General features: G+C 35.6%; 1 protein-coding gene across 2 annotated transcripts; it reads left to right on the forward strand.

Moving 5' to 3' along the window:
• On the forward strand, positions 1 to 26,815 carry Rgs13 (regulator of G protein signaling 13). Of its 2 annotated transcripts, XM_070034071.1 has the most exons (6): positions 1 to 142; positions 3,107 to 3,269; positions 7,985 to 8,053; positions 11,108 to 11,169; positions 24,463 to 24,629; positions 25,926 to 26,815. In XM_070034071.1, the coding sequence occupies exons 3-6, from the start codon at positions 7,989 to 7,991 to the stop codon at positions 26,106 to 26,108; spliced, it is 477 nt and encodes a 158-aa protein (XP_069890172.1). In that variant the 5' UTR covers positions 1 to 142; positions 3,107 to 3,269; positions 7,985 to 7,988; the 3' UTR covers positions 26,109 to 26,815. The 2 variants fall into 2 exon arrangements, with proteins under 2 accessions (XP_069890172.1, XP_069890171.1); XM_070034070.1 differs by lacking the exon at positions 3,107 to 3,269.

The raw sequence follows: 26,815 nt of genomic DNA on the forward strand, positions 1-26,815 counted from the left end.
AGGTAATTATAGAGACAGTAAAGTCTTTTTTTGCCAGGAAAAATAAAATGCTGGGTGTCTCATGAAATTTCAGAAGACTTCAAAAGGATCGTAACAGAAAGGAAATAAAACAGCATGGTGGACTGCTTCGTGGGATTTACATGTAAGTGTAAGATTCTCTAAGATGGCTATATGCAAGAAGGTTAGGTTGCTAGAAATGACTTGTGGATATCGATTTCAAGAGCAGCACTTTTAAAGAGTTAGCAAGGAATTTGACATGAGAATAAAACCAACAAAATTGAAAATGCATATTCCTTGGCCCATCTGTGGCTTTCTATACTTAAAACTGACACATTTATATATAAATAAAATTTCTAATTTGGACCCTAAAGGACAGATTTGATTTTTTTCATTCCTTCCACTTGTGCTTAAGGATGATTATCAAAATACCTTGTTAAAGGACAAGAATATTGTGAATTGTGGTACACAGAAACTTGTTAAGATGTAAACTGCTTGAAATTTTTCTGAATTTTATGCAATCTTATAAAGAATATACTAAATGTTGGATTGTTAAAATTAATTAAAGTAGTCAAAAGGTTTGTTTTAAAACAATACATTTATTCATTTTAATATTTTATTTAAATACTGAAAGGTTAGTCTATTTATACCATAAAATATTCAACTAATTTTATCACTAATATATTTCTATCGTTATAAGATTCTATCAAAACAATATAATGTTTATATCAAATAATTATTAGATTAAAAACATTACAGATAAAAACATAATGGAAATGAAAACATTCAGAATTCACTCAGGTTTTGAATGTACAAACAGTTTTACCAAGAAGGTGCTGAAAAATCAAATTCAATAATTTTATTTTCTGGTAAAGATGCTGTGATGCATAATGTTGATATAAGCATCAGATATTCAAATAACAAACAATTGATAAGTACAAATTAAATATATGGTTGTGTAACTACTTATATAATTATTCTTAAACCTAACATCATTTTAGGTAGGAGGTTAATAAATGAAAAATCACTTATCATCCATCATTAAGATAGGAAATCATTCACTTAAGTCATAAGGTAGGGAATTTATAGAAATCCTTGCCAAATATGCTCTCTATAAGAAACTTAAATTAATCCTTTTAGTGTTCTTTCAGTTTTACTCTGATTTTATTTTGAAGTTAATGGAAAGTTACCACCAACATAAGAAAAAGGATGGTTGTACCTGATGTGAAGGATGGTGAATTTAACCACAATATATGTCAGTTCTATGTTTGTCAGTTTAGGTAATTATAAACTAGAAGCTATCTTTTTGCCAAAAGTGAGTTCAAGTTCTATGACACACTGGAGTTAATTTTTATTTTCACTTATAGTCTGATTTGAAGGTAATAGTGTAACTGAAATTTTCCTCAGCCAGCTGTATCTAATTAAACATATTTTTGCTGGGTTGTTTTTGTTTTGTTGGTTGGTTGTGGGGCTTGAACTCTGGGCGTGGGCACTGTCCCTGAGATCTTCAGCTCAAGGCTAGTGATCAAGGCTTGAGCCACAGAGCCACTGCTAGGTTTTTGGTAGTTTATTAGAGATAAGAGTCTCTTATCTCTAATAAGAGTCTCTCACTTTCTTGGCTGGGATGGCTTTGAACTGCTATCCTCAGATCTCAGCCTCTTAAACTGCTAGGATTACAGGCGTGAGCCACTGGCACCTGGCTGTTTTTTTTTTTGTTTGTTTGTTTGCTTGTTTGTTTTGTTGTGTGTGTGTGTGTGTGTGTGTGTGTGGAGAGAGAGAGAGAGAGAGAGAGAGAGAGAGAGAGAGAGAGAGAATAGCATGTGCTTCTGTATGCATTCACTGGTCCTAGGACATGAACTCAGAGTTTGAGCACTGTCCCTGAGTGTTATTGCCCAAAGCTAGCACTCTAAGACTTGAGCCACATTTATACTTCTAGCTTTCATGGTAGTTAATGGGAGATAAGAGTTCCATAGAGTTTCTTGCCTGTCCTGGCCTTCAACTACAATTCTCAGGTCTCAGTCTCCTGAGCTAGAATTATACGTGTGAGCCACTGGCTAAAACATGTTCTGTTTTTTGTTTTGTTTTGTTTTGTTTTGTTCTGTTTTGTTTTTAGGGGAACTATTTTTATTCTTTTTTATATATAAATAAATGAATGGATCAAGCAAATGTGGTATATATACACACAATGGAATTCTATGCCTCCATCAGAGAGAATGACTTTGCCCCATTTGTTTTGCTTTTTGATCTATTTAAACAAGTTTATCTAAAGCATGTGCTGGTGGAATCCTTATCCTAAAAAATCACCCTTTTTCAAATTTAGAGGTTACCCTTCTTTGGAATCAACACATGTATTTGTTTAAAATGTTCAATTATAGACAGGTGCTGGTAGCTGATGCTTGTCATACTACTTAGAAGAATGGTATCTGAAGCTTTGGGACTGAACGAGGCCTTGGCAGATAGATCTGAGAGGCTCTCTCTCACTGCCAATGAACCAGGAAGAACGCAGAAGTGAAGGTCTGGCTCGAATGGTAGATCTGAGAGAGGCCTGAAAGCCCTGACTTTAAGTTTCCAATAACACACACACACACACACACACACACACACACACACACACACACACGTCTCAACTTCTCAGTTATAAATGTGAGTACACTTCATACTACCCTCCATATTTTGGGATAACTATAGATAGAAATTTCTTAATGACATATGCTATTGGATGCAGGATTGCAGACATTTTTTTAAAGAAAGAGTTATTTTGGAAATAGACATTTGGGAACTTCTTTGTCCTCAGACTGAATTATATGTTCTTCATTTAGTCAGATGAAATTCCAAAGGCTGCCTTTTCTCTTCTCATTTTAGAGGCGTGGAAATTTTAATTACTTCTCTTCCATCTGCTTTCTATCTTCCAAAATTATTGAAATATTTTTGTTTGCTTTGTCCCCTTTATTTAATCTATGATTTCCTTTACATTTAAGTCTTACTTGCCCATTTTTATCCTGTAAGTTTTATCAGGTTTTTTGGATGGAAGAATAAAAATCAAGTGGCCAGTCTGAACTTTTCACTTGTTCCTGGATTAAATATTTATGAGTTTACCTCTCTGTTTCAGAGCAGAAGGCACGGAGAGGACACAGGATTGTTTTTGTGACATTCCAAAGCAGTGTTGCATGGTGACTGTGAATCTAGCAGTAATCAGCAGAAAGGAAAGAAGCCCAGGCATGTGACTAAACACTGAGTTGCAGAAATCATAGTGGAAAAGAGCAGAGTACCAGGTGGGCGGCAGTGCCAGGGAGCAGAAATACTGTCACCATGATAACAACCAATGAATTCTATTTCTTAAGCCAATGGAAAACCAGAGAACTTCATAAAGCACAATATTCATGGTCCCTTTGTTTTATTATTTTACTAAATATTTTCTAAATTCTAATCCATGCTGTTTTTATGAAATTATATTCTATTTGTGTTCCATAATCTAATGTTCTGAATGTTTGACCTATAATACTGAACAACATATTAAAAATAATCATGTATTATTGCTACGTGACATTTGAGCACAATATTTTCTCATTTGGTAGGTATAGTAGGTTAGACATAAGAATAACATTAATTATATCTATATGTGTCTATGTATGTACTTAAAGTTTTTTCCCCACTCCTTTTCTAGTGTTGTCCAAGTAATGAATGGCTTGGACCAGGTAAGGTCGCTGTGAATCAGTCATATAAGTGAGCACAGGCCTAATACTGGTCTCTGCAGACCTTTTGCTAGAGTTTGGGAACATTATTTCCACTAGATACAGAGAACCCTGATTTGTATCCCATAGTTGACAAGCATTGTCTACATGGTTCTCAGCTTCCTCCCTCATTTTCCATCAGGCATCTCTGCAAGAGGGGACAATTACATAATTGTTCCCTATGGGACAATTTACTTGGATAGTCCTCTCATTCCTTCCAATAATAAGGCAGAGGTATATCAGAACACTTCTGGAGAAATAAAACCTATCTGGTAGATTTAAGCTCTCAGAATGGCACATAGTGTGAACCTCTAACAGATTTATCTATCTCTAAATCCATATCAGCTACTAAATATTATGAATAATAGAAATATGAGGGCAAGAAAATGAAGAGAAGGATTCCAGAGAGTTTATTCACACTTAAAGGATGAATAAAGTTAATAAAGAAAACTGGAAATGTTAGTTGAAATTTAAATGAGGAAGAAATGTAATCTGACAGAATATACATTTCCCATGCAAACAACAAAAGAGCTTAACATAAATACTTCCTGAGTGACAGAGCATAAAATGCTAAAGAAAGATCAGATAGACTGGAATGGAAAGTTTTCATTTCAATATTGTATTTATTGTTCCATTATAGAAAAAAGGAAATAAAGAATTTGAGAGCATATAAGAGGCTAAGTTCAGTGCATGTGTCTGTCTGCTTTCAGAGACAAGATCTATCTGAATGTACTCTCACTCCTCTTATGAGCATTCAGATGCCCCTCTGCTGAAGTGAATCCAAAAAGTACCTTTATTGTACTTCTGCTTTTTAGTTCAGTGAGTGTTGCATGCTAAGATGGCATAAAAGTTAGGAAGAAGATGTTAACCAAACAATTCCATGAATGTAAAAATGAACATGATAACCTGTACACAGTTATCTATTTGAGACACAAGGATCAGCAATAACAGAAAGATGAAAATGTATGCCTAGGATTCTAGTAGATCAAGTGAAGAGACAATGGCATACACAGTCCATTGATAAATGAATAGGATATAGCAGAAACCTAGTCCTACCAGAAGACAGGGATAATTAATTACACTGATACAAAACAGTCTTCCCACTTAGACAGTAATCAATAGCTATTGGCTAAAAGCATTCTGTAAATTATCACAAAGATGAGAAATCTTGAAAATTAAACTATGCTAATCTATATTAGTAAATCAGTCCAAATTATATACAACTCATTATAAACAGCCAGTCAACATACACTTTTCTCAGGCTCAATTATTTCAACGTTAACTATTTTCAGTCAGATTTATCTTTATTTTCATCATTTAAAGACACCAGTGAATTACCATTATCAGCAACCTAGTATCCACCATCTTAATCTTGCATTGAAAGTAATCTAAAATCTAGCTACACAGACATTTCCCTGTAATAAATTGTTTTCTGCTTAAACTACCTTGAACCTATCAAAAGTGATAATCTCCTTTCATTTTATTCTTCCCTGTAAATGTAGTTAGCTTTATAATGATTATTTCTTGCATAACTGTCAGAACATAACTCCCATAAGTTTAGTTTCCATTTGCTTTGTTTTGTTTGCTCCAAACCTCCTAACATACTTGAATTAGCACTTAACCTTTCTTCATTTATTTCCAGTTAATGAGAACAGCACTGTCTTTTTGGACTGTCACCTCATCACTCCATCAACCCCTCCATCTTTCTTGGGAGCCTAAAATCCTGTTGATATTTCTTCTTTTTCCTATGGTTGTTAACTCAGTGCATGGCTAACATTTGCCATCTTCATTCCCATTGCAGATTTTTCAGAAAAAAAAAAATCATCATCTACAGAAATTCAGAATGATCAAACAATAGTCCTCCTTCTTTGTCCCTACTCCTCCAGTCTGTCAACAATTTCAACAAAAGACAAGAAGAATAATAGAAAGAGAGAGAGGAGAAAGAATGGAAGGGAAATAGAAAGTTGTTGGGAAAGATAGCATAGGAATTGCAATTAGCTCTAAACGGCCTGGATTTCGTCTCCACTTGTTTCCTTCCATAGTTTTTTCCTCTATCTACTACTCTGAAATTACTTTCACTGCAGACATTCATATTAATAGTTTCTTTTAGGTATTTGTTCTCTTATTCTGTTCTTTTGAATACTTCCATTGGCCAATCATTCCTTTTCAATAAGCACATTATTACATTCTCTGAGAACACATTATTCTGATTTTTCTCCTTCAAGCTTCTTTTTCATAGTCTTTCTCTAAAATGTGTATTTGTATGCTAATCAATTTTTTGGGCTGTCTTCTTCCCTTACGTTACCCTCTTTCCTCATGTCTCATATTTTGTTTTGTTTTTAGTTCCTCCTATGCATCTATTAATATATGCCCCAACTTGTTCCTTTTCTTCCCCTCACAATCTATTACCAATGTGCCAACAAGTTCTAATTGTTTTCTCATTCATTTTACCTCTCTCAGTTTGTTGCTTGTTCATTTGACAATACTGGAGTTTGAACTTAAGGCCTTGTACAAGCAAGAAAAACCTCTACTATTTGAGCCATACCTTCAGCCCATTTTGTTTTAGATTATTTTTCAGATAGTCTCTTGCTTTTTACCCAGGCCAGGCTGGTACTTCAATCATCCCACCTATACATTCCACATATCTGGGAAAACACTCACACACCACTTATTAACAGCTTTGTTATTAAGATATGTCTCACTCAGTTTTTGCCTAGCTTGGTCTTGAACTGCTATCCTCTCTGTCTCTGTCTTCCAGGTAAGTGACTTTACAGGCTGAGCCACTAATCCTAGCCTTCCTCTTGCCTTCTATATCCAATCTACTAATGAAGTCTAACCATGCTTCCTCTAAAATGTATAAAATCTATTTATCTCCTCCCCCATTCCTCTATTTCTTCTTCCTCCTGACACAGAGACCTGCAATTCCCTCAAAGTAATCTTCAAGATTCCCCTCTTGGTACCCTATAATCTCCTCTAGTCACAAAGCCAATTTCAAATATTAGCATGACAATTCTATATTTTAAACCCTTCAGTGATTTTATAAGTCCTTAATGTGAGACCCACATCATTTATGAATGCACATGCTTAACCTCAGTCTATCCTTGCAACTTCATCTCCCATCACCTTCTTGTGTCTATGGTCATAATTGGCACAATTATTGATCCTGTCTTGTCTCTAGCCTTTCCTCTCAGCTCAGGCCCTCCCATGCTCTAAATGCATGTGGTAATTTGCTTCCTTTCTTCAAATAGGGAAAGGTCTACTATCTCCTAACTTTTAACCACGTAGCCTCTTCTTTGACTCAGCACATCTTCTTTCACTCTGCACATCTGATTGGTTCTAGGTCTGGACACTTTACCTTCATTTAAAAGCGAAGTGGCTAGGCTTTCCTGTGTTCACTCATGGCCCTTGAACTTCCTGGGTCAAGGTTTCTTCTGTAGTCTAATTACAGTAAGGACAGGAAGAGGAGAAAAAGCTCACTCTCTAGCAGCCAGACTTTGGCATTCAAGTATTCAGTACTTGTTTTCAATGAACCAATAATGACCCATAAAAACTCACTGCTCTTTTTGTCAATAATTCACTCTGTGACTATCTTTAAGCTTAACAAACAATTTCTAGCCCTCACTATTAAGTATGAAATTACTTATTGCTAGCAAAGTTTTACGTTTTTTGACAGTCAAAAAATTCCCTGAGACATATATTGCTATATAAATGTACTAGAGATGAGTAAACGACACCTGAATTTTAAAATCAAAGTCACTATTCCCAAAATGGATAAAACTTTATTAAACAACGTCAATCACAGAATACATTGTGAACTTTTTTTCTTTAGCCATTTATACTATTCTATTCAGCTAATTACAAGAGGCAGTTTTTTTTGTTTATGTACTGAGAAAGCTTCTAAAAATAAGAACTCTCCAAAAAAGGAAGACTTACGAGTCGTAGAATTCATTGTCACTGGACTATAAAAAGATAATTTCGAGAGTTCTATATTTTTAGAACCCCATTTTATGAGAAATCAGATAAACGAATTATAAAGTTCCTTAGACATCTAAGCACCCAAATTCTTATAGCAATAAATGAGAGATGGGTCATATTGTTCCCCTGTTTTTCTTATGCCCACTGTAAGTGCATTGAACCAAATTCAAGAATTCATCCTTATTTTATTGTAATCCTTAATTTCATATTTATTTAACAATTGACTAACATGCAAATATCTTCATGACTAAATTATACATATATGTATTATATTGCTTTAGGAAAATGAGCAGGCGTAATTGCTGGATTTGCAAGATGTGCAGAGATGAACCTAACAGACTTCCTTCGAAGTAAGTAGCTTTGAAATTCTGTTACTATTTTAAAATATTTTAATAACAAAATGAATAAACATACATTTATTTAATTACAATCTTAATAGATTTTAAGTAGAAAATAAAATGTGTTTACATGTGAGTAATTCCACCAGAAGATCAATCATATATGATACTAACATCCGGTTTTCTTTATTTTTTGTTTACACTAGAATTCATCAAGCCAAACCAATTTGTTGTGTGTGTCTGTGTGTCTCTGTGTGTGTAGGTGTGTTTGAAAATGTGCCAATACTGAAATTGAAATCAAGGCCTCTCATCTTGGTTAGGTCCTACATTCATTGCTAGTGCCCTGCCACATTAGGCATGCCTCCATTTCTGGCTTTTTAAGTTGGAAATTATCATCTCACAATTTATTCTTCCCAGGCTAGTTTCAAACCTCAGTCCTCAAATCTTAGCCTTTACAGTAGTTGGAGTTAGAGGTATAAACCACCATGTGTCCAGCAACTTAATTTTTTTAAACTATCAATATTACTAATATTCTTTTCATCCAAAAATGTTTTCACAATTCAATCCCTCTATGTAAGAAACTCCAGTATTTTTAAAGGAAGGCTATAAGTCTGAAAGAACAATAAGATCCTAATAAGTTTCCAATCTCATCTAAGGTGTTTGGAGCTTATTTGTTTATAACAGGATTTGACTCATCTCAAACTCTTTCCTTAACCTGGGGAGTGCTGGGTAAGTTTTAACATGCTTAAAAAAATACAGCCAGGCACTTGTGGCTCATGCCTGTAATCCTAGCTACTCAGGTGGCTGAGATCTGAAGATCATGATTCAAAGCCAGACCAGGCAGGAAAATCCATGAGACTCTTATGTCCAATGAACAACCAGAAAGCTAGAAGTGGTGCTGCTGCTCAACTTGAGCTGAAGAACTGAGGGACAGTACTCAGGCCCAGAGTTCAAGCCCCATGAACAACAAATAAATAAATGAATACATACATACATAAATAAATAAAAATTACAGCAATAAGAAGAGTGATTATGTTCAAATGGAAAGTAAAATGCTGCAGATGTATTATTCAGATGTACTATCTTGAAAAATTCCCAGGTTAAAGATCCTTATTCATTTAACAATGAGTTCTTAACCAAGTCCAAGTGCGAATTGTAGTTCTAGCCATATAATCTTTATGTTTACAGCTCCTGTCCTATGTGCTTCAGGTTAAATATCCAAAAATGTCTGCAAACTAGTAGGTGGTAGACATAGATAAGCAGTAGTAGTAGGCAGAGGAGACAGACCAAGAGCTGTGCATGTTACATGATTGGGTGAGGCTGCTGAGTACAAAGGCACATCACAAAAGGACACAGCAAGGGAACTGAGATTGACTTATTTTTCTTCCAATGATCCACGGAGTATCAGCATCATGTCTTCCACCTACTTCACAGACACACCGTAAGAAAGGGGTAGGGGGAATCTTTATCGAAGACTAATTGATCAATTCTCTGCATCCACAACCAAATTGAACGTTCTTGATAACTCTGTGACATTGACACATTTTTCTCAATTTTGTAAATAATGAAGTGTAATATGATTAGAAACTGTTAAGTACAGCACGGGGATTAGAAACTAAGACTTTTAGACTTTAACACTCTACATCTCTCTGTTCACAACGTGATGATATCTGAAAATGCTGCTCACTGTTTACTTGCCAGGAAGAAATAAGGGGACATGATACAGGAGAACTTGTATGAGGAAAATCAGGTGGGGAAGAAACCAAGGTACTTAAGATAATTCTTAGCAGAGCATCTGGATAATTATAGGCAACCAGGAAACTTGTGAAGTCAAAAGTAAATAAAAAGCTAAAATTAAGTTCAAATAAAACCAAATTCCATTTCACAATTATACCTGTAAACATAAGTAAGCATGATCTATCTCCATAAATGTCATGAAGCTAAGAAGCCCAGGAATTCTCTTACCAACAATTTCCAACCCCTAATTTTAAGATTCCCAGCAATTTGTAGACTTTTTTTTATTGTTTCCCGTAGAACAGGAGTGAGTAGAACAGATGCATGAGCAATAATTATTCTTAGCTCTTTCTGTTTCAGTAGGTTGAAAGGTTATTCCAGGTTATTCTTTCTAATGATCTTAATAAGAGGAAAGAACATCAGATACTCTCATGGGAAAATATTTTGAAAACTGTTTTAACACAGCTCACTGTTAAGCCTCTTATTGATCAAACAGTACAACCTAGACTGTTGGGATCCATCTGAGGTTGAACTTCCAAGGACTACTCATATCTTACTGTGGTCTGGATTATTTTTTTTCTTAATCTCCTTAGCCTATCTTCTTACATTGTGTTAATCACCTAATGCTGATAACTATGTCTGTAGACAAACTTTTGGGATGACACTAGCAGTCCATCTAGTGGATAAATCTTGCTTGGATTTGCAGTCCTATTTGAATATTATTTAGTTTTTGAAAGCAGGAAAATTAAGAATGCACCATAAGCAGATGACAGGGAAAACATGAAATATTTTAAAAGAGAGAATAAAATTACTTGCATGTGAGAATACACAGTCCCCTGTTAGCTCACCTCATGAAGCTCACCAATAAAACAATAATGAAAAAAGGCAAGCAGCTTTCAGATGATTTCTAAACAGAAAATAACTTTGTTTATACAGTTCAGAGCATGTAACTTGCTTTGAGGGCACCATGTGCTTTTTAGATGATAGATTTTCACAAAATTAAAAGCAGGGAAAATGCCCATCAGATCCTACAAATGAAACATGCAATAACACCATTTAGACACTTCATGTAGGAATGAGAACTTCCTTATATCTAAGGATCTGCATAATGCATGCATAGGAATTTAAATTTTTGTGTTTGAAGTGTATTTTATTTTTATTAGTCTATCAATTACTTCACTTGGTCAAAGTCATATATGCTAAATCATCAAATAAAGAAAGCTTACTATGATTATACTTTGGAGTTGTTTTCAAAGGAACATAATAATATTTAGTCCAGCCAAACCTTGGGAATATTTTATCCCAATCAGTGCTTTTTGTTCCTTTTCAAAGCCTCACTTTGGAAGAAGTATCAGAATGGGCCCAATCTTTTGAAAATTTGATGGCAACAAAATGTGAGTATTATGAATATTTTATCAGTGAATGAGTAGCTCACTTTATTTTTAGGGTGGAAGTTGGTTAGGGAGAAAGCTGTTCTCTTCTCTCTACTTTCTAAATGGCAACTTGCATAGTTAAAAAAAGAAAATCTGAAAATAGTATGTCGTGCCAACCACAGTTATTTTTTATGGTGTTAATTAAACCAAGATTTGTCACTGTGAGTATGTGAGTATTTATTCTTCATAAGTATATATAGATATCTCTCTCTCTCTCTCTCTCTCTCTCTCTCTCTCTCTCTCTCTCTCTCTCTCTCTCTCTCTCTATATATATATATATATATATATATATATATATATATATATGTATGTATGTATCTTTGGGAATCTTGCTGAAATAGTAACACACTCTGAAATTCTCTGTTTTTCCATAGCCTGCTAAAGTTAGTTTTTTAAACACAGTTAAAAATGTTTAGCCTTCAGTGCTTTCAAAAGTAAAAGTAAGTTTGAAAGATGTTCTGTATCTCCTTAAAGTTGCTCAGTGTTTAATGGGAACAGGACTGTGTATATGTCTGTGTTGACTACATACAAATGTCTACATTCACATCATATAAATGAAATAGAATACAATGTATATAGGAGGTTTATTCAGGAAACATGGGGAAATCTGTGTACTGAAGGGAATTGCCAATCATGATTGAGGTAGGGCACCAGCATTTTGGACAAAATTATAAAACCAGGAGACAAATGCAGGAAAGCATGTAGTGAGTACTTATAAAAAAAAAATTAGCTTAAGCCAGGCACCAGTGGCTCACCCTGTAATCCTAGCTACTCAGGAGGCTGAGATCTGAGGATCGCTGTTCAAAGCCAGCCCGGGCAGGAAAGTGCGTGAAACTATTATCTCCAAAAAACCACTAGAAAGTGGTATTGTGGCTCAAGTGGTAGAGCGCTCACCTTGAGCTGAAGAGCTGAGGGACAGCACCCAAGCCCAGAGTTCAAGCCCCATGATGTGTGTGCATATGTGTGTGTGTGTGTGTGTGTGTGTGTGTGTGTGTGTGTGTGTGTGTGTGTGTAGATAGTAGAGAAGACTCCCCTGTCCATTAACTTATGTCTAGGGGCTTATCTATTTACTTTTTTTCCCCCTTTAGAGGCTGTCTGTGCAGGTTTGTCCTTTAGATATATTGATTATGAGAGGAGTTACCTGTACTACTTAGACGTTTGATTGGCAGATATATAGGTTTATTCTGAATAGGGTACCCACTGGCACACTGAGAAATCGCATGATTCTACTGTACTGCTTTATCTCCTGTGGTTCATGGATTCCCTGGGGAAAATCACTGCCTACTGCAGAGGACAATGGTTGTACCCTTGACTAGACACAGGGACCCCCATCCATCAATCATTCCAGTGCTTTATTCTTGGTTGTGCTTCCAGTTCTGAGGTTTATTTTCTTCCAGCCCTGGAGTGCCACTTGAGTGCCCATCATCAGGTTTGTAACAGGGTCTCCAATGATTATTTGTGACCACAGATTCTTTCTTTGATGTAATTTAACATTATGTTTCTCACTCTTCAGCTATTCCTCATAGTTCTGCAACTCAACTTGCAAGTACAAGTGTGAATTATAAAGAATGGCTTTAGTAATTCTTTCTCTGTAAATAGTTGAAATTTTGGTCATACTAGTTTGCAATCCACATACACTACAATGCTAGAATCAACTCCATTTAAGAGATTTATTCTTCGTTTGGAAAATAACAATCATATCATCTGTCTGCACAACATTGGAGAAGTTGGATATAAAACTTCTAGTTCAATGCCTGATACAGGCTGGGCAATAACAATCACTACTCATTCACCTTTTTTGGTGGCTAAAGTCCCACAGACTTCCCTACCTAGGCTTCTTTCAAAACTCAATCCTCAAGCTGGGTGCCAGTGGCTCTCGCCTGTAATCCTAGCTACTCAGGAGGCTGAGATCTGAGGCTAGTGCTTCAAAGCCAGCCCAGGCAGGAAACGCTGTGAATCATAATAAACCACCAGAAAATTGGAAGTGGTGCTGTGGCTGAAGTGGTAGAGTATTAGCCTTGAGCTGAAATGCTGAGGGACAGTGCCCAGGCCCAGAGTTCAAGCTCCACACCAGCAAAAAAACAAAAACAAAAACAAAAACAAAACAAAACAACAACAACGAATCTCAATCCTCAGATCTCACCTTCTTAAGTAGCTAGAATTGCAGATGTAAGACACTGGTTCCTGCATTGTAGATTTTTTACATTTTTTTTCCCCTGCAGCTCTCCTGCCACAGGCCTTAGCTCACAGGATTTGAGTTCTCATCTACATATTCTTCACATACTTGAAAGCAAAGTTTAAAGTTCTACCTTTTCCATGAAATCACTTGGAATAATGTTTTCCTTTTTCTGTTCTATTTTATTAACATCATTACTTATTCTGTTTTTTAACTTTGGCTAGTTTGTGTAGTGGGGATTTTCCATAGCAGTTTGCTAAGTAGATTGTACTTTTTTTAAAGTAGATTATCTCTTACTCACCTTCATCCCTCTGACATACTAAATCATTATACCTACTGGGCATGCAATAAATGTTGAGTGAATAGATGAAAGATTAGTATTAGCAAGAAAAGATCAAGATACTTAGCCATCATCTATAATGTTTTGTGCCTATATTGGGGAACTAATAAACAAAGAGAAGAGAGTTAATTATTTGACATGGATCTGAAGTAGAAGCTTGCTTAGGCATCATATACCCCAAAATAAGGGAGGTCCCCATAAGAGATACTAAAAGAAAGACATCATAAAATTCTTTAAATGCCAGCTATAGATGGTAGAATTCTGCATTATTAAAGTTATGTTTAAAAATAATGCATTAAAAAGTAGATAACAAATCATTCTATAGATTAACCAAAAAGAAAGATAAAATTAAGAATATGCACATTGGATGTACAAACATTTTAACATTAATCAAGGATTCTAGTAAAGGGCATCCACTAGTCTAAGGTATTCATCTATAAATGGCTGTGTTTACAGAGGTTAAAACACTGTCTCTATGATTACACATCTCAAAGAATCCACATTCAAAGGGAATTCATTAGTCTGAGTCTCAATAGATGGAGAAAAATTCAAGGATTTTGTGGGAAAGGAAGTGTAGAACACAATCAATTTGAGAAGAAAACTATGGGAAAATAGAGATGCTGTTAGAAATTAATAGTATTCTAGATAAAGTTTAGACAGTATCCTAAGACACATAGTTGAAAAACAAGTTTTTTAAAACAGCAAAGATATTGATTAAATAATATGTGCTTTAGTTCAATATTTAGTCAGTAAAGCTGGTAGGCAATTCTTATATTGGTAAGTCTCAGGCAATGTGCTTGAAACAAAACAATACCTAAAAAATGATATGCTATGGAACACATAAAACACAAAGGAAAAATACTCTTTTTTCCAAAAACAACTGAATGTCTTCCAGAAAAGAACAAAACTGTGAAATAGAAAATGTTTATTAAAGTAAGTTTTAGAAGAACCTTGAATATCTTTGCAAAAGCAAGAGCAACACATATTTTTTAAAATTAATATTACAATTTTTTTTTACTAAAGCTACATAATGGGCTATTTGGCAATATTTTACTGAGAGGCAACTATTTTGGAAGTGAGCCTAGTACAGATAAGTAGCAATTGCACTTAATAAAGAAATCTGCTTTATAAAATTCAACAGGATTTGACATATAACCTAATAGCAGTTTAAAAAAAAAATCCTGTATATTAAATTAAGTAGAAGAATCTGTAAAATGTTCCAGTCTACAAATGTTAGAATCTGAATATTAATTTATGAAAATCCAAGCTTTTAGGGGAGAAAATACCATCTTAATGGACATATTGTAGTGGGATCCGAGAAATCCATGGGCAATGAGACCACACAGTCCATGATCAAAAATATAGTCTGGGAACAAAGAGGCGAGTGCCTTCAAACTTGCAAAAAGGCAGCTCGGCCATGGTGGGGCCAATGACCCTCACGGGAGGCCAGGGTCTCCTCATGGGAGACCCTCACCCGGGGGACCATCACACTGTCGATCCTGGATGAGCCCCCAGAAAATCGGCTGGCAGTGAGACCACACTTTGCCTGATTAGAAATGTGCAAGATGTTATTGAGCGAGAAAATACTGACATGCCAGGTGCATTCTTGAGTTTGGGATCCCAGGGAACAAATGTGAGTGCCAGCCTACTTTGGCCTTTAAGCCTTATCTGACTGGGGTGGGGAAAGGGGAGGAGAGGGGGAGGTACAATCATATGTCCTAGGGCCCTACGACTGTTTGTGCTTTCCAACTAATCAGTTCTTAAGTTTAAACTTCTTGACTAAGGAAGTCCTCAGTTTCCCTCCAGGGCTGGGAGTTGCCTCCGATTGGACTGGGAGTGAGGGAATAGAACCGAAGGCTGTAATGGCTCAGTTTGGTTATAGCACACATTGTTCAGAAAACAGCAGAAGCAAAGTTACAGAAGCTAAAATAGCTAGTTACCAGCGAAGTCTTATACACAAAAAGCATGGTTACATTTATATCTTAAAATCATTCAATATCCATCTTACACAATCCAAGTCAAATATTATTTTTCATCCTTAGTTCCTCCACCATATCAATATGAGTAATGACAAGATTTAACAAGTTGTCAAGAAAAGTTTATCTTCCCATAAAATTACCTGAGATTTGGCACTGACACCAAAAGTGCTCTCAAAGGATTAGTCATTACTTAATACAAATTAAAAATGAAATTCAATGGTATTTCTGGTGACTAATTTTAACTGAGATATGATGAAACTTGAAAAGACACAAGAAATGGACTTAAATGACAAAGACCTACAGTCAACTAAAATCCAAGGACTCTTAAACTGGAAAGTATAACAGATGAAGCTATAATGCTAGATAAAAGCAGAACTTAGATACTACAATTAAGTGATTCTCTGAAGATGAGAATGCACTCCTCATTGAAAATCAAGTAAATCATATTTCATGCAAACAAAAAGAGGTTCATTCCTCAGTTACCTCATGTATGATTCACCGAGTCCTTGCATGTGCCTGGCAGATCATGTAAGGACTGAAGACATTTGGACAAAAGACATGTACAAGGTCACTGTGCTCTGCTTATATGTTCCTTCTAGAGGGAAGAGACTAACAAGCAAATAAATCCATGAACAATTAATTCCAGAAAGTGGTAAAAGCTTTGAAGATCAACTGGGATGACCATAACAGTCAGGTACAAGAGTAGAAGTTAATGGAGCAATCTAAGGACCAGGGACACGAGGTGAAAAATGAAGCATGGATCTGAATGGTGAGAAACAGCCAACCACTGAGAGTGTATCTGACTAGAAGCCTGGTGAGCTTCCAGACAGGAGAGAGAATCAAAGAACAGTAGCTATTTCACGGAGGTGTTTGCAGCAGAATCTCAAGGCAAAATGATAATGAAGAGAACTTTGCTGATCGCAGATCAACTGGGCAGGGGACAAAGAATGAGAGAAGAAATAAATGAAATCCATATTGAAAAAGATTAAGAAATTGGAAGGGTCAATGGAAATTATTTAAGCAACCTAGATATCATCTAATGAGAAGATCTAGAAGGAAATGATAAATGACTGGAGATATGTAATCTACCAAAGTTGAGTCATAAGGACAACAGCACTCAAATAGACTAATGGAGGTGGGGAGAGAGCAGAAACAAAGGAGGAGGCAACAATGCTTGATAAAAAATGTACTGGGCTGGGAAGGTGGCTCAGTGGTAGAGCGCTTGCCTTGCATGCATGAGGCCCTGGGTTCAATTCCTCAGCACCACATAAGAAAAAAGAAAAAAAGCTGAAAGTGGCGTGGTGGCTCAAGTGGTAGAGTGCTAGCCTTGAGCTGAAGAGCTGAGGGACAGCGCCCAGGTCCAGAGTTCAGGCCCCATGACCAGACCCCTTCCCCCCCCCAAAAAAAAGAAATGTACTCATTACTTTGCCCCTGTAATTATAACCCCTCTGTATGGTATTTTCACAATATTAAAAAAAAAATAAATGCTTTTCTTTATAACATTAAAAGAAAAAGTCTCAGGGACTTTTCTACCCAGGCTGGACTTGAACTTCAGTCCTCAGATATCAACCTCCTGAGTAGCTAGGGGATAACAGGCATAAGTCACTGGCACCCTGCTGGAAAGACTTTTAGATATAACAACAAAAGCTTGAGTACTAAACCCAAGAACTTAAAAATGGGATTACATCAAACTAAAAGTATTCTTGATAGCAAAGTCAAAAGGCAACTTAAAGAATGGATGAAAATATTTACAAACTATTTATCCACAAAGGGAATACATGAGACTCAACAATAACTAATAGCTAATAATAATAATAATATGCTGCATTTTAAAGGGAAAATATGCTAGACTGATTCTTCTCAACAATAAAGATGTGAGATATATTTAGCCTTACTAATTATCAGGGAAATATAAATCAAAACCATAATAAGCCATCATATCACCTCAATAAAAATGTTTATTATTAAAATGACAAAAAGATAACAAGATCTGTGAGCCTGAAAAGAAAGGGGAACTCACTGACTAGATTAATGAGAATTTAAGTTATTCTGGAAAACAGTAGGGAGGCAATCTTCTCCATAGATAGATAGATAGATAGTGCAGAGAGCAAAGGCCTCAGAGAGAGTAATGATGATTCTAAGAGCAAAGCTCCTCAAAAAAAAAATCAAAATAATGAAGGAAAAAAAATAGAAAAAGAAGTTTTCAGTACAAAAAGAACAGGGGCAATTTGTTCTCAGAAGGGAAACTGACAAGGTAAGTACAGTTGGAGGAAGTTTGGCTGATTTGAGAAGGACAGGCTATCACCAGGTGATTATATCTAAGTTCTCAGTGAAATTCAAAGCAAGATCAAACTGCAGATTGCTTAGGAGAAGCTATGTTGTCATCACAAAAAGAGCAAAAGGATAAAGTAGTTTCTGGTGATTTACAGAGCCAGGCTATTGGGAAAGGGCCAGTTGATTGTTGGGCACTGTAGATTTAAAGTCAAAATGCAGTGTGATTTAAAGTCAGTGTGCTCATGTATATTTTTCTGGTGTGTATTACTTGGTTAATCCAGCTCAGATGCAGAGCACAGATACTGTTAGGTCATCTGGACTAGCAAGGGTTCTGAATCACTGAGTTTGCATCAATCATTTAATCTTAGTCAAAGTCATCCTTCAGTGTACTATTTATTTCTCTCAACTTCAGAATTATCATAATCACCTATAGACAACATCAGAAGTTTTTAGTTGAATAGTGTGTGATTGCCACAGCTCTGGGACATTTTAACTGGTATATGTCACGGAACGGACATTGGAAGGTACTGATGGGTATTGTGAATCCTGATCTCAGATGCTGAGCCATTATTTCAACTTTCTTTGTCTTTTGCTCTTTCTGAACTGGCAGCTTCTTCCAGGATCATTAATTCTAATTCCTGCTAACCACTGTGGTTTCCATGGTTATCTGCCTGAATCCTTATATAGGCATCGCCTTGCCTCAGCCTTTTCCACGCAACACCTTTTGTCTTCTTCAGTTTTCCTTATTTTTCTTCACATTGCAGGAAGGAGAAAACCTGGCCTTTTATAGGTATTGCTCTGCAGTCAGAACCTCACTCTCAGAAAATGCAAAATTAATAGCATGCTAGGTGCAATCTTATGCTCTTTTTTTTTTTTTTTTTTGGACAAGGAGTGATTACAGCTTATTTCTATTTAGGACCTATTGAGAATCTCTTTAAAGAGCAGAAGCATGAAGAATACAAAAGATAAATAAAAATAATGTTAATCCAGTACATGCTATCCATCAGAAAGCATATAGTAAATGTAATATATAAAGATAAATGTACTAAAATCCTAATTTTCAATGTTTCTCAGGTGAGGGAGAGGATATAAGAAGGAAAGCAATAATTACTATTATATATATATATATATATATATATATATACATACATACATACATACACACACATACACACACATACACACAGTAAGCGGGGAGGGAGAGAGGGCACATGCAAGAATAATTAAAATACATGAGTACTATGTTCTATCTAGCCACCAGTACAAAGTACAAAGGGATTCAGAGGTATTTTTCCAGGAATTGAGAAAGATAAAGCATAGATGTGTCTCACCTCTGGAACAGTGGTTCCAGAATGGGTGGTAAACAACACTCAGAATGACCCAGGAGTGACAAGGAAAGGACGGAAGAGATGGAGAGTTCCACGTCAGTGACCCCTGCCACCATGGCTAGGAGACCCTGGCTTTTCCTTTTGGGTAGTGGAAACATGTTGATAGGCTATAACAGGGGATCCAGGCACTGGTGGCTCATGCCTGTAATCATATCTACTCAGGAGGCTGACATCTGAGGAGCACGGTTCAGACCTAGCCTGGCCAGAAAACCCTGTGAGACTCTTATCTCCAATTAAATCACAGAAAAAGCTGTTAGTGGTGCAGTGGCCCAAGTAGTAGAGTGCTGGCCTTGAGCAAAAGTATCTTAGGGACAGGACCCAGACCCAAAGTTCAAGCCTCAGGACCAGCAAAAATAAAAAGTGTGGGGGTGGGGGTGGGGAGGAATACAACAGAGGACTGAGGATTGAGAGTATTCCCGCCCTAGTAAATGACCAAAAGAAATACCAGATAATGAACTGAAACTTTGTTATAGTAGATGATTTACAAACAAAGCAAAAAATAAAAATAAACAAAAATAAGTCCCATGTAACTTGAGGGGACGGATGACATTTGCAAAATTGAGGAAGAATGATGGAAAGGGTGCCATTGATCAAGGTGCATTGTACTCACAAACTGAATTGAAATGTTTATAATCAAAACACTTAAAGATAATAAAAATAAATGAATAAATATAAATTAAGTACATTTGACCTAACCAAGAAAAAAGGTATCACTGGCATTACTCCGTAAACAAACAAGATGGAGTCAACATTGCCTGATATCACTATTGACAATGAAATATAATGCAATCTTTATAAAAGACATCTATCATTTATTAATCTATCTATCAATGTGTGTATACATATGTGTGTATATATGTTTTATTAAAATACATAGATACAGAGGGCCCTCAAACTAAAAATATTTCCCAGGTACATGAAAGAATCAGAAAATTACCTTGGATTTCTAGGCCAAAGAAGCTTTAGAAATACATCTCCTTTTTCAACCTAGAAACTATTCCTTCTCATTATGTTCTAAGAGCAAAGAGTTGCAAAGATTTATTTACCAAAATCTTCAATGTTGGATAAATTATGATAGAAAAGAGAAATCTAAATGTTTAATACCAGTGTGTTGTTAACTTTACAGGCAGCTCTCTGTATCCACAGTTCTATACAGGTGACATAAACCAAATGCAGATCAAAAATATATGGATAGAAATATTTGTTCATACTATAGGCTATTTACTTGTCATTATTCCCTGACAACATAGTATAACAGCTGTATATTAACATTATATTGCATTGGGAATTTTTACTATTCCAGAGATGGTTTAAAGCATACCAAATAATAATACAGATTAATTGTACCATTATATCATCATCTAAAGTAAAACATATATTATTAAGTATGAAAGAGCCATTGTGATACAAAAATGCTCCCCACATTATATTAAAAATAACATGTGCTTCTCTGGTGCAGATGCATGAATAAAAGCTACATTCATGACTATATATGATTAAAGAATAAAAAGAAATACAACAAAATTTTAATAGTGTTTATTTACTTTATTAGATGTTTTTAGTATTAATAACAATACACATTACTCTAAGTTACCTTCCTAGGGCTACAGCAAAAGAACAGTAGCAGAAAAATTAAATATGATAACTACCTGAGCAGGCAAGTCAGAGAATTTTAATAGAACACAGAATTTCATACAGATTATGGTAATAGAAGTCGTTTTCTTTGTGGCACTGACGGAAAACAAAAAGAATTTAAAGTTAGTTTAGACACATTTCTAAAGTATACTCATGGCTGTTTTTCACCTTTAAATTTAATGCAAGGGTGTAAAGTCTGCCACTACATAAGAAATAGAATCAAGAGATAGATGTGGCACTTTTCTGACTTAGAGCAAAGAAACGTCATGTCTTTCTTCTCTACCAGGGGTGCTGGAATCTATCTTCATAAACTAGATATGACTAAGGGCAACATTCTCATTCTTCATGGAACAGGAAAACATAACATATGACTTAAAGCTTTGCCTTCCATATTCTCAAATGAGCAATCTGTTGCTCATTGCTTCCTTCCTTTTCCTCAAGCAGAAGTGTAGTGTTTTGAGCACCAGGCTTAGAAATGAGTATCATTTAAAATTTCAGAATGGGCACCTTTGATTCAATTGCCTGATTTGTAAAATACTTTTCTGACTTGTTTAGTCCCTTGTTACATGAGTCAATAGAAATTCTAAACTGAGTAATTCAATTTTAATTTTGATTATATACTACGAATCCTGAAACCTGTGCAGTTTCAATGGCCTGTGTGGGTAACTTGCAGCATGCATAAACATTAGCCGAATATATACAGAGTTCTGTAAACACTCCAATCACGTAAATCTCTTTAGTCTGTATGCTAGACAAATAGCTGAAACATCACACAGGTTCAAGCAGTATACATCAGTTTTTGTGAACATCAGTTTCAGTCTCATTCCTAGGCAGGAATGAGACTCTTATCACTAATTAATCACAGAAACAGCTAGAAGTGGCCCTGCGGCTCAAGTGGACAGAGCCCAGGACTAGAGTTCAATTCCCATGACCAGAAAATAATAATAATAATAATAATAATAATAATAATAATAATAATAATAATAATAAAATAGAATCATGAACAATTAGTCCAGCTTTCAACAATATAGAGACACTCATCCTCTATCAGGAAAGAAGTTAAAGAAAGCAAGAATAGATATCCAACAGGTTCTGAAAACAGCATCTATAAACAATTTCATATATAATTAGGTTAAACATCAAACACAGTTATAAATTCAGAATGCTATGATTTAGAATCTTTTTTTGTTGTTATGGGGCTTAAACTCTGGGCCTGGGTGCTGTCCCTCAGCTCTTCAGCTCAAGGGTTAGCACTCTAGCACTTGAGCCACTACGCCACTTCCAGTTTTCTAGTGGTTTATTGGAGGTAAGAGTCTCATGGACTTTTCCTGCCCAGGCTGGCTTTGAACCGTGATCTTCAGATCGCAGCCTTCTGAGTAGCTAGGATTACAGCCACTGGCACCCCAGTGCTACAATTTAGAATCTTAACACTAGTTTCCTGATTGCCTTCCTAAACCATCCACTAATACACTTACCAATCCAAATAGCCTTTATGGCTATCTCATTCCATGGTATCTGTGGATTTTACCAGGTATCTATTACTTTCTGTTTGATTGCTCATTTTTTAACCTCAACTCTTTCATTTTCTTTTCCAAATAAAATATCCAGTCAAAACTCCTCTAAAGAGCAATTATGTCAATTTCTTCATTTTACCATTATTTTTACCTTCAGCATATAACAAATTGCCTTTCAATTGGATCTTTTAAACCAGAAAGTACTTTTTGTTTTACATCTGGCTTTGCTGACCCATTCAGCTATTTTCTGCCCTCAGCTTTCTGTGCTTACGGTGTGACAAGGTACATTTTATCATTCCTTTTGAAAATAAGAAGTCTAAGATAAAGCATATGTCTCCAGTGGGTAGTGTTACCTAATCTAGATGGTTTCCTATGCTGAATTATACATATTCTAGCCCAGCCTTATCCATTTTCTTGTCCCGAGTGATTTGCCTGTCACATCTACTCCTGAATGATCTGAAAGCTATACTTACTCACATGATAATAGGAAGTCATGATCTAAGATTGTGTTTTCCTGGATGTCAGAGTTTTGCAGATACCAGCTTTCCCCAAATTTAATTCTTTCTCAGAAGCAATCTACCTTTATCTATGTTATTTCTCTTACACATAAAATCCTTTCATCATTGCCTTTATTCCTCTATTGCTGCTGCCAGTCAATAGAAACCAAGGAGTCAAGAAGCTCGTCTTTCTAATCCTACAGAACTTGATCCAATCTTTGATGTGATAAACCAGAAAATATGACTTTTCTCATCATTTCCATTTGGTCTGGTTATCTTAATTCAAGTAAGTTAATGATACACAGCAATACTCTGATAATCTAAAACTTACTCTGTAGAGTTGATGGATATATTCAAAGCATTGCTTGTGGTGACAGTTGCACACTTGTATGTTTTAATATACAAACACACTATATACATTAAATTATATAAGGTTTTTATATTAAAAAATAAACCTATGTTAATTGTCTCTAACGGGTCTCAGAGTTGAATGGATAGGCAAAGCCAAGTCCACAAATATATCTACTAGCCTCAATTGAAAATTAGTTTGCTGTTTTATCACTGAGCAACTCGATCTCTCAGATATACCAAGAGACTTTGTAATTAATAAAAGACATTTTTTGTCTCAAAGTGTTCATCTTGAGTCTTAGAAATATTTGAACATCCTGAAGATTCTGAGTAATGTGTTAGATTTGTGAGATCTCACAAAATCTTCAAGTATGAGCTGATAAGAAATAGTGTCTCAGTCAGAAAATCCCCCAAACTCCTCCCATCTGTGTCATTGTTTTCTCACATGAGAAATTCAGTTTAATAACTTCTTAACATCTGAGCCAATCAATGGTAATGCCATGTCTGCCACTACTCTGTACTGGATTCAGAAACAGTACAAACATCTGTTCTGAATTCCACTTTTTTTGCCTGGTCATTATTTCTCATTTATTATGAACATAAAGTTCCTGTTTTCACCTTTATTTGCATTCCTGCTATTGGATACTGAGAACACATCAGGATACACAAACAGAACAGCGTCTCACTCTTCCATAGCTTGGATACTTTCCTTCCAACCTTGACTTGCCTATTTAGATTTGAAAACCTGACAGGTATGGTGTGAGGAGTTAAGTGTACTATGTCAATTCATAACCAGAGAGAATTCAGACTACCAGACCAGCAGAAGTCCTATTTTCTGAGTCTTTGTGGCAATCCCAGTCAATCTGTCATCTACACTGGTGAACAACTTCCACCGAGTGACTCAGAAGGATGACCTCAGCAGTTAGCCACATTGCCAAAGGCGTTTCACATACATCCACATCACTGTGGTTGCTATCAGTATAAAGTACTCGATACATAACTTGGAATCTTTTATTCAGAAGTCTGATTTAAGCATTGAATATACCTCAGAGTTTACGATAATGTTGATCTATGAAAATAAAATGATTTCTTTACTATTTTAGATGGTCCGGTAGTCTATGCTGCATATTTAAAAATGGAGCACAGTGAAGAGAATATAAAATTCTGGATGGCATGTGAAACCTATAAGAAAATTGCCTCACGATCAAGCAGAATTTCTAAGGCCAAGAAGCTTTATAAGATCTATATCCAGCCACAGTCTCCTAGAGAGGTAATAATGGGAAGTGGAGATTGAAACATCCCTTAGGGGGTGCTGATGACTATCTGTGCATCCACACATGCCAGGCTTTTGGCATATGAGTACCTTCTCACAGGTCACACATTCAGTATTGTTGTAAGTTTCATGGAGAAAAGATCTAGAAATCCAAGACTCTAAGTAATCAGTCCAGTATTGCTCACTTCTTCAGAGGTAAATTAGGATTTAAAATTAGGCTGTGACATCTGAGGTCTTTATCCACTAAAAGATCTAAATAATTCCCAGAAAAAAAAAAAGAGAACCCTTAGAAAAATTTTCCTTGCTAGAAGATGTTACAACTATTCCCATCTCCAGTGGTACTGGTCAGTCTGTGTCTCAGTACTAAATATGATTGCCAACCTCAGTGAAAAAAAAAAAAACTAGCAAACCCAATATTCATCCACATTGATTTATTTCCACTTACTTACAACTGCTTGAGCAAAGTATTGACTCAGGAGTGAAACAGATACAGAGAAACAATGGAAAATGAAATGGAATTTTCAGGAGGAATGGCTCAAGGATGGAATGTAATGCTTCTATTATGCAGAAGAGTCCTGCATTAATTACTTATTCCCCCAAGTCTCTTGTCTGGAAATTTTTAGTTTACCCAAATAACCACCTCTCCCCTCTCCTTTCCTACTTCTCCTCACTGTCTTCCCATTTCAGGACATAGTTAAAGCAACATTTGTTACTATTAAGGAAATAAAACTTCAAATGACCACTAACTTCCTTTTTACCTAAAAAGAGACTTCAATTTTATAAACTTCCTCACTTACAGAGTGCCAAACAATTCTTTTACATTCTCCAAAACAATTGTTTTTTTTTTTTTTTTTTTTGGTCTTGGGGCTTGAACTCTGGGCCTAAGCGCTGTCCCTCAGCTCTTCAGCTCATCTCTACCAGTTGAGCCACAGTGCTACTTCGGGTTTTCTAGTGGTCACAGTCTCAAGGACTTTTCCTGCCCGGGCTGGCTTTGAACTGTGATGCTCAGATCTCAACCTCCTGAGTAGCTTTATTCAGAGGATACAAAAAGAATTATAAGAGGTAAACATTCTACTTTCTTAAAAGTAAATATCCACCTTCCATAAAATACTAGGAGATTAAACAGACTATAGGATCCAAGACAGGGGCCTATTAAAAGCAATTGTTGCTAGGTGCCAGTGGCTCATGCCTGTAATAAAGCTACCCTGTAAAACTAAGAAGGGGCATAATTTAAATCTTTCCCTTTGACTATGCTTACTTATTATGGCTTTACATATAATTTTACTTTTTCAGATTAACATCGACAGTTCAACAAGAGAAACTATCTCCAGGAACATTCAAGAACCTACTGAATCATGTTTTGAAGAGGCTCAAAAAATAGTGTATAGGCATATGGAAATGGATTCCTATCCCAGGTTTCTGAAATCAGAAATGTATGAGAAACTTTTAAAAACGATTCAGTCCAACAATTCTTGAATATCCCAGAAGTTTACATTGAAGGTGATGTAGTACCAGAACCATCTTTGCTTTTTTTAAGTAAAGAGAACAAATCACAAAATGGGAAATAAATAGGGGCATGACAGAAATCAAGCTATAAATTGATTTCTGGTTTCTAAAGAGAAATCGATTCTAAAAGGAATGAACTTTAGAGTTCATAGGACATACATAGCACACTTTATAGCATACCACATAGCTCTATTAACAAATGAGAAAAGAGAAGACTTTTCCTCATGATATAAATATTATAACATCTTTACTATAATAATACACTAATGATTACCCTCTTATTCATGAAATGTTTGCATCAAATTCACAAATTACTTCTTTAAAACTGAAGCTTGTGAACTATGTCTCTATTGTAAATGTGTTTTACAAACAGAAAGACCTTAGTACTTGAATAAAACAAACTTGGTTCTCACAGAACAACCAATGAACTTTATCATAAGCGGTACTGAAACCTTATGTTCTTGAGATATATTTTAGTTTGTAGTATGTTCCTATCTAACTATCTATCTATATCTCATAGACTGTATGGATGAAAAATGCAATGATTTCATGATCTTAAAATATCTGTGAAGTTTTAAATGGAGCTTTGTACTTCTACTAATGGGAAAGTCGAAAATTTTGTGTCCAATATCTTGTGATTTTCTTTCCTATTAATATAAGTTTATTGTGGTCTTGGT

Source organism: Dipodomys merriami, unplaced genomic scaffold (assembly GCF_024711535.1).
Source record: "Dipodomys merriami isolate MVZ:Mamm:240054 unplaced genomic scaffold, mDipMer1.0.p SCAF_24, whole genome shotgun sequence".
NCBI classification, from domain to species: Eukaryota; Metazoa; Chordata; class Mammalia; order Rodentia; family Heteromyidae; genus Dipodomys; species Dipodomys merriami.

Excerpts from the sequence above, each read along its gene's own strand:
- Rgs13 (XM_070034070.1), top strand. Across the intron at positions 11,170-24,462 it reads AAATTTGATGGCAACAAAAT|ATGGTCCGGTAGTCTATGCT; the intron begins GTGAGTATTATG and ends TTACTATTTTAG. Across the intron at positions 24,630-25,925 it reads AGCCACAGTCTCCTAGAGAG|ATTAACATCGACAGTTCAAC; the intron begins GTAATAATGGGA and ends TTACTTTTTCAG.